At 48.3% G+C, this 15350-nt stretch overlaps 1 protein-coding gene across 3 annotated transcripts in view; it reads right to left on the minus strand.

The window, feature by feature from the left end:
* Positions 1–15350, minus strand: part of STIM1 (stromal interaction molecule 1) — a 105642-nt gene that overhangs the window by 26905 nt on the left and 63387 nt on the right. For all 3 annotated transcript variants that reach the window (XM_059815943.1, XM_059815934.1, XM_059815924.1), the window contains exon 6: positions 3414–3591. In XM_059815943.1, the coding sequence (XP_059671926.1) occupies positions 3414–3591 (178 nt within the window). The remainder of the gene's footprint in view (positions 1–3413; positions 3592–15350) is intronic.

A 15350-nucleotide genomic window follows, 5' to 3' on the forward strand; every position in this document is an offset into this window, starting at 1 on the left:
CTCTTCTTGGAAAAGGCTCGTTTTCAATTTACAGCTCTGTTGAGAAGCTCAAGTGTTTTTCTTCCCAATTGAAAGAGACTCTTGCCAAGACATTCCAAGTTTTTAGATAAACCCACGCTCTCTGCCCTGTGCATCAGTGCTAAAGCTCTTCCATACTAGGGCCGTAAGAATCCCAAACCACCAAAATAGCTGTTTAAAGGAGAAATTCCCCTATAATATGACGCAGAATGGGAAGGAATTTTGTCCTTACGATAATTCTCAAAGGCACTCTAACATTGTATTTTCCCTTACTACCAATTTTTTCCTGACAGCAGAGCCCATATTTTCTTATGTTGTTTATGGACAAAACCACGTTTTGTCTGTGCATTCCTGTTCAGACCCAGCTGATTCAGCCACACTGGTTTCACGTGCACTGAGCTCCGCAGGACGACAAAATGCCTTCAGAGCTGCACTTGTAACAAGGGCAAGAAATCGAGACCTGTCTGGGGGCTTCACAATTCGGGGGAAGAAGATCTTCAATACAATCAGTAGATCTTCAATACAGATCTTCGATCATCAGTAGGATGTGCTAAGGCATGAGCTTTTTTATCTTAACGGGTCATTTAATTGATTGGAAAGTGTCACTGTTGAAGGATGTTCTCAAAAGGTATTTTGAACATGAACAAAAAATGGGTTTTTGTGTATCAGTCTTCCCTTCCCACTCTTCCAGAGCGTATCAGAGTTGTTAATCAAATAACAGTGCTAGCAACTGGTAGACAACTGGAAAGGCATCACATGCCTTCTGGAGGCCTGTTCAGCACTGAATTTCAATGAGCCAGGAAAGGCGGTTACTTCAAGCTCTAGAAAAGAAGTTTCTGAGCAGAACTTCAGAACAAGGCCATGGCAACATGCTGTTGGTAGCTTTTGCCATTGCTACAGTGGCCGAGGACCACAGTTGAACCTTGCTGGGGCACACGGATGAAGAAGCAAAGGTGTATTTCCCCCCCTTCAGAGGAGAATTAGATCAATCCTCTGCCAAGAAGCCCCACAAGGGCCACCTCCCACTTCTTGAGCTCCAGCTCAGTGCCCTCTGCAGAGGACAAGCTGCACACCCTGCAGAAACATCACAAGCGCTCTGGGTTAAGACTCAAGCTATGCTTAGTATATGTGGTTTTGTGTTTCTTCCTATCTGGCTTTAGAGCATTAGTTATACTTCCCAGGCACATCTACTTGTTTACGTGGCTCTGCCCTCGGCAGCAGATCCCAAGGTCATTCCCCACATGGCAGCCGGCGTTTGGACCTCTGGTGTGACCTGCTCTTCAGTGACACGCAGCAGAGACCTCCCACCCTGGATGTGGCTCTGCTGCTCCAAGAGATGGACACTGAGAAGGAATTCCTGCGGCCTTCTGGCTGAAGGAAAAAAAAATAATCTTTTTTTTGGGGGGTATTTCCAACTTGTCATGTAAAATTACACGAAGCTCTGTGAAACCAGCTGTGGTTTGGAGCCGGCTCCATGGTAGGCAGAGGGGAAATGCACTTTATTATATCTCTATGCCAAAGAGAAAGCAGGTCACGTATCCGCATTACTGCCAGGGGAACGTGCCCAGTTTGGCACTATCACCTTGGTGCTCTCTCAAGTGTTTGCCCTCCACATAGACACCAACTGATGCGATCACACTCGAAGAAGAAAGGCTTTCAAGCAACGCTCATGTGCGGGACAATTCCCCGAAGGCTGTCATGAGCACATAGGCAAGAAATCAGGCTGCAGTCTTGTGGCTATGTCATATGGTTTCCAAAGACTCGTCTGCTTGCAAAAGTCTCCATGGCACGATTGACATGCTCGAGATCCTGGTGTTTGCGCAGGTCACTCGTCACACCACCCATGAGCGGCCAGCACGCGTACCTGGGGCCGGGCTCTGCTTTCGGAGAAGCCGCTGGGAACATAGCTGTCAGCTTATATGGCAGCCAAATTAAGGTTTATCCTCCAAAATTACACTTAAAACTAATGAAAAATAGTTACAGTCCAAGACTATCACGCTCTGTTATTTGCTAAATCTGCCCTTAAAAAAATCTTATTGCCAAAACCCCACTGGTTTGTTATCAACAGTCCTGAATGCTCTTTTCTTTCCTAGAAGACTTCTGTGTCTACAGAGGGCCTCTTTTGCAGCCCGTTCTCCGATGAGTTGTTTTACTGGAACCATTGCAACCTTTTCTGTGAGTAGAGGTCACACTCCTGAGCTACAGTATTTTGCCCAAGTGCCTAGAGTTCAACTATTCATATGTAATACTCCAAAATTATTTTTTTCATTCTTTCCAGGCAACACTGCTGGATTTAGGTATCACTGGCAGGCAGGGAATCATGGACTTTTACATATAGCTCAAAGAATTCATGAGGGTTGTAATTCCTCTGATTACTGCCCCTGCCACCAGTATGCTTTTTCCCTGTCAAAAGCCAGGGTGAAACAACCTGATCAGCCTGAATGACAAATTCTAAGTGAGCTGGATTACCTTACACACCTTTAAGAGGTTCTTCTTCCCCTCTAGGTACAGATTTACACTGTAATTTTGGGGGGTCGGGATCCTGATATACTTTCAGTACAAGCCAGACTGGGAGTAGCAACCACTCTACATTTCACTGCTCCTATATAATTAAATGTGGTAAATAAAGAGAAAGTACCTATCTGAAATCAGACAACGCACTGAAAAAGAAGAGTGACCACTGTCGAGTACAAAAGGGGCGCTCCCATCCATTTTGCTCAGTTGGATGTTTTGCTCCTTAAAGCAGCAAAGTTCTGAGTGTGGGGAGGAGAGTTCTCACACACCAACAGCAGCAAAACTAAACAGAGTCAAGTCGTCCCAGAAATTCAGAAACTATTTTTTCAACCCAGTAATGACCATTAGAGCAGAACCAGAACTAAACAGACAAAACACAACATAAAAACAGCGCGGAAAGGAATCAAAACTGCACGGGAGCACGTACGGCCATGCTTGACCATGCGTCGGCATGCACTGGACCCCACCTCGGAGCGGGAGATGCTGGTCTTGGACACTGTCACTTTGCTCAAGTGGCTTCATTGCCACGTTTCAGGATTGTAGTAAGACAAGGGAGTTTTTACCACCCAGGCCTTCACGTGGCACACCGCGAGAACAAATAAGTAGCACGTCACCACCAAAGAGCAGGTCAGGTGAGCACGCACACATCTTTACGTGTAGCCTGGTAACAAGCCAGGCACCCATTCGAGCTGTTAAGACGAGTTGGCAGGTTTGCTATGGTCACTCAGGAAGGTGCTGATTCTGGTACACAGCACCGGGTGACTGCTGCACAGAGGCATGACAGCTAAAAAGAAAATCTTTCCTGAAATCTAAATGAGGAATAACCTTGCAGGAAAGATCAACAGTTGAATGCTCCAACTGAGTGGATGCATAAAACCTACCTCTCTTGAAGGTCATGGAGAGACTGTTCAGCTCTCTGGAGTCCCTCAAGGTCTTTCATCATCTTCTTCATGTGCTCCTTTGAATAGCGATTCTGGATGTAGGCAAACCAGCAGCCACCCACACCGATGACGATGGACACCACCAGCATGAAGTCCTTCAGGTGGTTGTGACGAGTTACTGGAAGAGAACCAGAGATACTACTGAATTCAAAAGAACATGACGATTAACTCCGCATTGCTTTGCCTGCACCAGAGCAGGACATGAGAACTTAAGACAGCGTTAGAAGGAATTGTGGCCCAGGTTTCACAAAGGGAAAAGATGAGCTACATCGATATTTAAGGAAAAAAAAAAAGAAGCTTGACAACATTTATTCAATTTGAATAGGAAAGCATGAAATAGGAAGATGACATTCAACATCTTACAGATGTAATTTACCTGGCAATACATGATACAGGAGAGCCTCCACATAGGAACCCCCAGAACAGCTGTGCTCAGTTAGGACAATACGGATAACATCGAATACAAAGATATAAGAGCTAAGAAGAAAATAACTTTGTTGAAAAAATATGACTGTGATCATAGAGATGGGGCAGATCAAGTATCAAATTGTCAAGTTGCAAAACTTTCCATCAGAATTGCAACTCAGTGTGGAAACCCCCTTTTTCAACAGTTAGCAAAACACTTTAAAAAGTACACAGTTACTTTAAAAAAAGCGTGGATGCATGTGAGAGAACGGAAGTAAGTAAGTGGGGGTTTAAGTGCTAAACAAAACCCAAAAACATATGTCAAGCAGAATTTTTTACTGTTTACTATTTAGCAAAACCTCAAACAAGTATGTACTGAGAAAGCTAAAAATGAGAAAGAGCAGTTTAGTCAAGCTATATGTGACTAAACGTTCAGTATCTACTGGTTTTAAACTAAAAGAAGGTATTCAGACTAGATATAAGGAAAAAATGTTTTACAATGAGGGTGGTGAGACACGGCACAGGTTGCCCAGAGAGGTGGTAGATGCCCCATCCATGGAAACATTCCAGGTCAGGCTGGATGAGGTTCTGAGCAATCTGGTCTAGTTGAAGATGCCCCTGCTCATGGCAGAGGGGGTTGGACTAGATCCCTTCCGACCTTAAAGGTCCCTCCCAACCCAAACCCTTCTGTGATTCTATGACCCCACACATTGCAAACCCCCAGGCACAACCTTCCACTTGCACTTCACACAGTACTGGTTTCCTTTTGGTACCACTACTACAGGTTTTACCCTAGGCAGGCCGATCTCCCATCGAGGTCTACAAGCGTCAAAGGGAAACACACAATTCCCAGCAGCACGGGCCGTACTCAGCCGCCCCATACAACATTTACAACATCAGTGACCCAACACCGCTTCCCAGCACAGGCTCCTCTCAAAGACACTGAAGTCCCAGAGGCTTTTACATCAGGCTTCATGTAAATGTATAAAGAGAAGTGTGAGCATGGGAGGGGGGGCTTATCTGAGAGCAAACGCTGTGCCAGCTCCAGCAGCCCTGGGCCATCCCACTTGACCGGCTCCGTGCAATGATACTCAGACGGACAAGACCAATGGGAGAATTTAGGTTGGCAGCTACAGGGGAAGTGAAAGAGCCATTACAGGCACAAACAGAAAACCTCTTTGCTTCCCCTGAAGCAGGAGCAGGGGCTTTTAAACACAGAAATGTACACACACAACCTGCCCCCTCCCCTTGCTGCTGACCCTGAGAGCACAGAGTGGCTTCGGCGGGCTGGGGACAGCCAGGTCATCTCTGGATTCAGAGGCGAGAGCAGCCAGAGAGCTGTCAACAGGCTACAGCCACGGAAGGACCCTTCCTTAGAAGAATTGCCAACGATGTGCTGTAACTCACAGAATCACAGAATCACTACGGTTGGAAAAGACCTGTAAGATCATCAAGTCCAACCTGGAAAAAAAAAAAAAAAAAAAAAACCATACAAAAAAAAAAAAAAAACCAAAAACCCACCATACAACAACAACAAGCCACAACACACCCAACACCACACAGCACCATGTCCATCAAGCTACATCCCACAATGCCACATCCACACGCTCCTTGAATATCTCCAGGGAGGGTGACTCCACCACCTCCCTGGGCAGCCTATTCCAGTGTTTCACCACTCTCTCAGTAAAGAACTTTTTCCTAATATCCAGCCTGAACCTCCCCAGGTGCAACTTGAGGCCATTTCCTCTTGTCCTGTCACTTGTCACTTGGGACAAGAGACCAACACCCACCTCCCCACAACCCCCTTTCAGGCAGTTGTAGAGAGCGATGAGGTCTCCCCTCAGCCTCCTCTTCTCCAGACTGAACAACCCCAGTTCCCTCAGCCGCTCCTCATCAGACTTGTGCTCCAGACCCCTCACCAGCTCCGTCGCCCTTCTCTGGACACGCTCCAGCACCTCAGTGTCCTTCTTGTAGTGAGGGGCCCAAAACTGAACACAGTATTCGAGGTGCGGCCTCACCAGTGCCGAGTACAGAGGCATGATCACCTCCCTGCTCCTGCTGGCCACACCATTTCTGATACAGGCCAGGATGCCGTTGGCCTTCTTGGCCACCTGGGCACACTGCTGGCTCATCTTCAGCCGGCTGTCAACCAACACCCCCAGGTCCTTTTCCACCGGGCAGCTTTCCAGCCACGCTTCCCCAAGCCTGTAGCGTTGCCTGGGGTTGTTGTGGCCAAAGTGTAGAACCCGGCACTTGGCCTTATTGAACTTCATCCGGTTGGCCTCAGCCCATCGATCCAGCCTGTCCAGATCCCTCTGCAGAGCCTTCCTACCCTCAAGCAGATCAACACTCCTGCCCAACTTGGTGTCGTCTGCAAACTTGCTGAGGGAGCACTCTATCCCCTCATCCAGATCATCAATGAAGACATTAAACAAGACCGGTCCCAAAACTGAGCCCTGGGGGACTCCGCTTGTGACCGGCCGCCAGCTGGATTTCACCCCATTCACTACAACTCTCTGGGCTCGGCCATCCAGCCAGTTTTTTACCCAGCGAAGAGTGTACCTGTCTAAACCACGGGCCGCCAGCTTCTCTAGGAGAATACTGTGGGGAACAGTGTCAAAGGCTTTGCTGAAGTCCAGGTAGACAACATCAACAGCCTTCCCCTCACCCACTAGGCGGGTCACCTGGTCATAGAAGGAGATCAGGTTGGTCAAGCAGGACCTGCCCTTCATGAACCCGTGCTGGCTTGGCCTGATCCCTTGGTTATCCTGCACGTGTCCCGTGAGCGCCCTCAAGATGAGCCTCTCCATAACCTTCCCCGGCACCGAGGTCAGGCTGACAGGCCTGTAGTTCCCCGGATCCTCCTTCCGACCCTTCTTGTAGATGGGCGTCACGTTGGCAAGCCTCCAGTCATCCGGGACCTCCCCCGTTGACCAGGACTGTTGATAAATGATGGAGAGTGGCTTGGCAAGCTCCTCCGCCAGCTCCCTCAGCACCCTTGGGTGGATGCCATCAGGCCCCATAGACTTGTGAGTCTCCAGGTGGCATAGCAGGTCGTTAACTGCTTCCTCCTGGATCATGGGGAGCCTATTTTGCTCTCCATCCCTGTCATCCAGCTCAGGGAGACGGATACCCTGAGGATACCTGGTGTGGCTGTTAAAGACTGAGGCAAAGAAGGCATTAAGTACCTCAGCCTTTTCCTCATCCTTCGTGACAATGTTCCCCGCCGCATCCAGTAGAGGATGGAGATTCTCCTTGGCTCTCTTTTTGTTGTTAATGTATTTATAGAAGCTTTTTTTGTTGTCCCTCACGACCGTGGCCAGGTTGAGCTCTAGCTGGGCTTTCGCCTTCCTAATTCCCTCCCTGCATGACCTAATGAGGTCCTTGTATTCTTCTTCACTTGCCTGCCCCTTCTTCCAGAGGTGGTAAGTTCTCTTTTTTTCCCCGAGCCTCAGCATAAGCTCCTTGTTCAGCCAGGCCGGCCGTTACTCTAAAAGGAGTCAGCAATGCTATTTTCCCCAAACTGATGCAACATCCCTCCTTCTGCCCTGCACCTGGTCTGGAGGACACCTCAGCTCAGCATGCACGAGATGGGCTGCACCCAAAGCAGCACTCACCTTCACAAGAAAAACACTTTAGCGAGGAGAGTCCTTGCTGCCAGATCCTCGCAGCAATACCTGCCTGCCCGTGGGGCAAAAGGGTCACAGCAGCCTAGCAAACACGAGCAGGACTCCCCAAAATAAGCTTCCCACTCACACATCAGGCTGACAAGGAGCACGGCACGGAGGGGTGTCCTGGCACTGGGAAGTCACAGTGGTGAGGAAAGCTTAAAACGGATGGGAATTGCACCCTGTTGCTGTCCAAAATGAGCGGATGTGGAAAACCAACGACCAGACATTTTAAAGATGACAAAAGAAGTTTACTGTGAACAGCCTTCTTTCATATAGGAATTTTAAAATACTTTAAGACAAATGAAATGCCATAACCCACCACAGGCAAATAAATATTGGATGTATTTTGTAGGGGAGCGAACTGAAGCACAGAAGCAAGTGATGCTGCACAGGACCAACCTGCGCGGGGACTGGATCTCTCCCCCTCCATCCCTCCATCCCTGGGCACCTGGCAGCTTTGGCACAGGCCCGGAAGCAGCTCTCCTGCAGGAGAAGCTATTGCTGACACTGGAGGCAGCAGCTGATGTGGCCATGCTCCGATTCCAGCTCTTACAACAGCCGAGTAAGTTCCCAGCTGGGAACAGCTCGATTGCCACCTCTGCTTGGGTCCCTTCCTTTCTGTGCACCGCAGAGGAGCTTACGTAAATGGATTCAGCATAAAACCCCACCTGGGCTGCAAGTTTCCCAACACCTTTCGTTTCGGGACTGTCAGGGGGCTTGTGAACTTTTATGCAAGGCACCACTGTGCCGCACTTGCCAGATGATTTCCTTTGTGTCCCCAAGAAACTGGCTCCTTCGCTGTGCACAAAATCCTTCAGCTCTCTGTTTCCAGTTACAACGACGACGCATTAACTGCTTTCTCGTGAACCAAGAAGCAACAAGATAACTGTGGTGCTCTCCCTGCGAGGAGTTTCTCCAAAAAGCCTTTCCATCTTATTTGAAATTTTAGACTTTAAAAAGTTGTTGATTATACCAAATTTGAAAGGGATCTCTACCGACAGAATTTTGACACCATTTAAATCATTTTAGTAAGTAACATTACTGCCTTCCCAGCATTATACTATAGATCAAAGAACCCCCCAGGGCCTCAAATTCGTCTTTGCTACCTTAAAATATAATTAACAAACATTACTTTTTTGGGAAAAAACCCCTTCCCTAAAAATGACATACACATAGCAGACTTCAGGCTTTCGCTTCCCTTCCTTTTAACTTGTGCAAGTCTTTACAAAGGCTTTTCCACTACATTAAGATCCATGCTGTTCATAATGCTTAGGTCTAAGCATCAGCTTCGCACAACGCAAGAGAGAATTGCCCGTCTGGCCTTTTCAATTTATCACATCACAGCGAAGTTAAGGCTCTGAAAGATGACGTTTGAAGTCTCTTACTGGCTATGCTGAACTATGGCAAATTCCCCAACAGGCAGCAAAGAGAGAAAGAACTACATAAAGGCCCAGTGGTGGTTCCTTCAAATGGAAAGGATCAAGATATGGCCACTCTCTTCCCCAACAATAAATATGTTCATTTCTAACTCGGATGCACACTCTGCTCCACTCAGCACTCAAGTTCTCTCAATTTTGTGAGAAGATGGGAAACATGAAGGGTGCACAGAACAGCATAAGAATCCGATCTCTTTTCCCCTTTGCAAGAATCAGGTAAATTACAAGAGGAACAGAGACTTCACCGTGTAAGAGGAGGTCTACAGACAGTTCTCAGGCTGTAGAGAAACAATTGGTGTCAGGTCTCTTGTCAAAACCTCTAACAAAAAGTTCAAAAAAATTTACTTCCATCATTTGGAGGGATGAGGACTTCCAGAGCTGAGGCAGGAACAGTATTTATTGTACCCCCAGATCTCTTTATGCCCTAGTGAAATCAAGTACAGGGACAGAAGACATTTGCATTAACTCATCCCCAAATCACTCCCCATGAATCTCTATTTCAGTCAAGACATAAGATGCAGAAACTAAAGGTTATTGCAGGTATGCAAAATGTGACGAAGCAAAGATCACAGAATCACTAAGGTTGGAAAAGACCTGCAAGATCATCAAGTTCAACCATCAACAAACACCACTATGCCCATTAAACCATGTTCCACAATGCCTCGTCCACACGTTCCTTGAACAAAGTGAAAAGATGAAAAAGTGGTAAAGGAGGATGCTGACGCATTTTAATTGGGAGAAAAAGATTGCTGGATTGGATACCATTCAGTATTTGGGGGAAGGCGGGCTGGAAATATGTTTTTACGTTCTCATGCATCTTCAATAAAGGATCTACTTGGGATTTCCTAGCAAAGGGAGAATGATAGCGGGGACTGTAGGAATATCTCCATCAGGCACAGAAGATAGGTTAGATCAACATTTTCTTCATGAACTGGAGAAGACACAAGCCTGCAAAATGCAGCAGAGCAAAGCAGAGATCACACTAAGCTAGATTAAAAATTTAGAGATAGAAGAATAGATGGTGTTACAACAGTAAGGGCATTAAACCAGCGATTAGGAAAAAGCCTTGTATTAGATCTTTGTTTTCTCATTTATTTATTTTTAAGCAAAGAACATCTGACATCTGCCCAAACTGAAGAGAGATGAGGCTTTTAAAGGTTGGTTCCCCCCAGCAGCAGATGACGGATGCATATGCTCCGACTCCTCCGACTGCATCGTACGGGATACATCGCACGGAGCTCAGCTTTACTGTGTCAAAGTGCTGGAGTCTGACCCCAGTAATGGCACCAGAGTCCATCCCATGACGCTTTCTGGTAACAACCCATCTTTGGAGCTCTCACTCCGCTGCGAGCGAAATCAGTCTGGAAGCGCGTTAGTCTAATGGGGCCACCCTCACCAGCAGAAAAATGATTTCTGGAGTGACTCAAGTGGGGTGCTGCCGTCTGTGGCTGGTAGGAATTGCTCTGGTTGACTGAGAGCCAGGAAGCACAAGAAACAGAGGTAAAGCAGCCCAGTATCCTAGCTTAACAGAAACAGACCGATGCGACGTGATGGGCATTCTGCATACAGAAATCTGAGATCTTCTGGAGCAGACAGACTGCCTGAAGAACACAAGGAAAACCCACAAACGTGTCAGACACATCTTCAGTGAGGTTGGCTTCTTTCTGTAGCTGCATTTAGGCGAAAGGCTGCGCCCCTGAAGCCAGCGCGGTACCCGAGGTGGCGGCAGGCAGGGACCGGAGCCGGCCGGCGTGTTCACCCCGAGAGCATCACAGCTGCTGGGTCAGGGTAAAAATAGACTTCCCCACTACCTCTGAGAAACGTTTTCCAGTTAACATACGATGGATGTACAAACCCTGGATGATGCAGCACATCTTCCCGTGCTTTCAATACAAAGTGTGGCAATGAAGAGAGATGCCGCCCAGGAGAAACATGAGAAAGCCCAGGGGCTCCTCGGTGCCACAGGCTGGCCAGTTAAATGACATCCCACTTCACTGTTTGTCACATATTTCTGACTGGAGCCTCCAGCTGAAGCAGACTGGCACCTCCGCGTGTTTTCCTGCACAAGGCTCCCACTATCCGCCCTCTGCCTGCGTTTTTCTTCCTGGGTGTGGACTGGTGATTAAAAGCGCTCACATTACCTGCAAACCAGTGCTCGCAAGCAGGTGTGTTGCACGAGAAATGTAAAACACTCACGAGTTTCCCATGAAGGCAATTTAAGCTACTACTCAATCCTGTCTCTGCACCAGCCTCGGGGGTGAATGTGGCTACTCGCCCCAGCTCGGCTCCGGCAGCAGCAACTCATTAAACTACAGTACTCGCACTGCTTAGGTTATACCTCTCCCCAACCTCACGCTGCGTTGCTCCATTTTCTTCTTCCCGACCAACTTTTTAGGCCGTGTTAAACTTCAGACTGATGATGAACAACACGTTGTCCTGAGACTGGACCGAGTGCAACTGGTGCAAAGCAGCAGCAGGAGGTAATTGCTGGCGGGGCTCAGGCTGCGGCTGGGTACGGGAGCTGCTCCTGTTCTCCGGGAGTGGTGCAGGAGCAGCCGTGCGGCTGCCGGGGAAACCCCCCTCAATTTAACCTGCAATTCTTGAAGCTAAGGAATAATCACCTCCCATTTGTCAGAAATGGATGAAGAGGGTTTCAGCAGAAATCGGTTAAATAGAAATCATGGCTTAGCAATTCTGCTACAGCTTATGAAGAAGTGTGTGATTTTTTTTACCTTAGGACAATAAAGATTTTTTAATTTTTTTTTTTTTCATTTTTTTAAAGTGTGACATTCACCTCTGGAATTTTACAGAGTGAACATAATCTACTGCTGAAAAATAATCAATGCCATCTGCCACTTGAAGAGTTTAATCAATAAGCAGCGATGCATCTCAGCTATCGCTCTCCCCAGCCCACCAGCACTTGATTGCTGTATCAATAGCTTTAATGTAAACAAACAATGCAAACATATAATCCCAGCCTGGGGAGGAAATCCTGCACGCTGCGTGGGGGATGTAATGGCTGTTTGCACTGCTGAAACACAAATCCTGCAGCAATCTCTTAGATGCACAAATGTAAGGAAGAAGAGAAATAGTGTCCTTCTTCAGGATAAGCTCTCCTGCAAACTCACAGACACTGGAGCAAGCTAGCTTTTCCAGGAGCTACATTTTTCTTCAGAAGCAGATGAAATAGCTTGGCACCGTCCGTAACTTGACCCTGACTGTTTCCCACTGAGGCAAGCTGCTCCGGCTAAAATCCAGGTAGCACCTCTCCCCTCCATCGGTTGACCAGTCCGGTCTCAGCCCTTTCTGGGAACACTTTCGCTGCGACTTGGCAGCTGTTTTCCCAGCAGACAGGTCCTGCAGCCAGCCCAGACGCGCAGCAGCCCAGGCCAGGAGCTCCGCACCCCGCGGCGGCTCTGCAGCAAGCAGTAGGGCAGCTGGGGCGGGAGCACAGACCGGCAGCGTCCTCCCTCCCGCAGCACCCGGAGCCCCGCAGCACAAGGGAAACCCAACCCACTCGCCCACCCAGCCTGGAGCCACACTGGCAAAGCCAGTACTGGGAGGCACTGCTGGACAGACAGGCAGAATATCTGGGGTACAGGGAGCTCCCCTGCCTGAGGGATGACCAAAGGGGTGGCCGGCGGAGGGGGAGGCTCACCAGGGTCACCGATCGTGATAGGATGAGGGGTAACAGCTTTAAGCTGAAAGAGGGTAGATTTAGATTAGATATTAGGAAGAAATTCTTCATCATGAGGGTGGTGAGGCACTGGAACAGGTTGCCCATAGAAGCTGTGGATGCCCCAACCCTGGAAGTGTTCAAGGCCAGGCTGGACAGGGCTTTGAGCAACCTGGTGTAGTGGAAGGTGTCCCTGCCCATGGCAGGGGGGTTGGAACTAGATGATCTTTAAGGTCCCTTCCAACCCAAACCCTTCTATGATTCTATGACCACAGCCAAAATACGTGTGTCACATCAGCAGAACTGGGGCCAACGGGGAAGGGCACCTGGGGACAGGCTGTTCACTTGGGAGGCGGAAACCTAAAGACATAAGGTAAAGCAAACCGTGGGATGGGGGTGGTGGGAGGGGCTGCCCAGCACCGGATCTGCACAGAGGAAGGACGGCAATGCTGTTCCCCTGACCGCAATGGAGCGGCTTTCCCCCGCGGGGGGAGAGGGACGGGACCTTTCTCCAAACGTTCAGCAGACATCCCAGCACCGTCTCCCCTTATCTTTGTGAACACCGCCATGTGATCCATCATCTAACGCACCACAGAAGAGTTCAATCATTCTTTGAAAACATTCACTTGTAAATTCAACACTAAAGAAATAAATAAGATTAATACTGGCCCCGTTTCCCATTCCGGATGGATTATCACAACATCCTCTTCCTAAGAAGCAGATTCTGGCAAGTTGCTGCAGATAGGTAATTTTGAATCCCTTTTACTTCATGTTTTGAGAAGACTGGTAGGCTGACTTGTTCAGATGGTTTGTTTTCCACCCACCCACAGCTATTACGGCTTTTCTCTCCTTTACAGTTTGCTCCACCATTGCCATTACCTGCTTTGCCCAGCACGCTGCCAGCACAGCCGCCTCGCCAGCCACGCAGCAAAATGCCCTAAGCTAAGGCAAGTTTAGGTGTTGCACAGAGAAATACCTGCCAGCCCCACCTCGAGCTGATTCATCTCCTACTCCCGTTCCCAGCGCCACACAAGCACTTGACAAACATCCTTCCTCTTCAGCAGCTTTTGCTGAAGACAAGCAGATAAGGAAACTGTAAGGAAAAACTCAGCTTGGATGTGAATGTAGCCTTTTCGCTTCCCAGAACTTTTCTTTGTAAGATACAGGTTGACCAGAAGAATTCAAGTCTTCATTCCTGGGAGGAAATGTATGGGTAAACAAAGGCTAAATTCAGCCAAGCTGGCTTTTCTCTGCAGGTCTTCTCCAAAGAGAAACGAAGGGCTCCCCAGACCATGGGAGTAATTTGGCTGCTGTGAGCAGGGAACTTGCCTCTTCCCACCAACTGCAACCAGTGCCAGGGCTCCCATCGCTGCCGTACACCTTGGTCACTCCCTGTAAGTGTTTCAAAGAATGGTAAATAAAGACCCAATTAGTCTGAAACCTAACTATTCTACCCACTGTTTGCATGCTTTCCTACGCTGTGAAAGCTCTCGGGATGTTTCAGATTCAGCCCACGGTGCCGAGCACGTCACCTTGCAGAGCAGACAGGCAGCAGGACGAAGTCCTGCACTTTCCAAATGGACTTTGGGAAGATAAAGAGGAGGGGGGAAAAGCACAAAAGAAAAATCACAGTTACATTTTGTACTAAACTTCACAAAAACACCCCAGTATTTGCCACCAACTACTGATTATTTTTCCACAAATGTAGCTCTCAATACTATTAACCTACTCAAAAATGAACAGCATAAAGCATGTTTATTAGCAAGGAAGTGGGGTTTCCCTGGGAGGCATTTCATGAAGTCCCCTTCAAGAACACGTACTGTTTCGCTGTGCGCAATGCCACCCCCCACGCATGCCAAGCCACCCCAAAACCAACCAATCAGCCCCGTATTACTGAAATTGCTAATAGAAGTGCCTGGAACTTGGCAAACAGATGATAATAGTTTCAAAACAGCTCAGATTGCATTTTACCGAAAACCTCGGAGGGATCCTGTCAGAGTCTGCTGGGAGAGGCACTGGAACACGCAGCGCGAGGTGACCGCTCACACGCCGAGGAGCGTGCAAGGACGGCCGTTACCTCTGTAGCAGCCGTTTCACACATTAACGCTGCCGTGACACAACCATTTAAAGTCGGATGCAGCAGTCTCCTGGGCTCAATTAATATCTCTTATTTCCTTCCAAGTGCCAACACAACTGAAAGGGTTCATTCAAATGCCGGTTACTGCGTCTACTTCACAGACTGGGAAATGAGACCGTAGCAGAGTGATGCATCTACACTCACACACGTGAGCCTGGCCCACGCACTGCACGCTCCCAGCCTGATACATCCAAGCCTAAAATTTATCTTTCCAAAACTCAGTCTGCGCATGCCGCGTACCACCGGTACAGCTCCATCACACACCCCTGGTGCAGGAATCGCACTTCTGTTTGATCTGCATGGCGTACACCACTGCCACGCACGACCATGAGTGTAAGACAGGCACAACCAACGTACTAGTCTATAAAAGACACGGGAACTCTGTGAATCACTGGAAATCACACAGGATTTGTCAGCATGAGGAAGCAGATTGAACTATTGCTTCTATGTGCAAAAGCCATCGAGAATAACTATTGCAGGACAAGTTCTCCAGGGTAACGAGTGCTTTTCCAAAGCAGAATAGTGGGAGACACTGCAAGTAATGACAGGAGA

The sequence above is a fragment of the Gavia stellata genome, chromosome 1 (genome assembly GCF_030936135.1).
Source record: "Gavia stellata isolate bGavSte3 chromosome 1, bGavSte3.hap2, whole genome shotgun sequence".
In the NCBI taxonomy this organism is placed as follows: domain Eukaryota; kingdom Metazoa; phylum Chordata; class Aves; order Gaviiformes; family Gaviidae; genus Gavia; species Gavia stellata.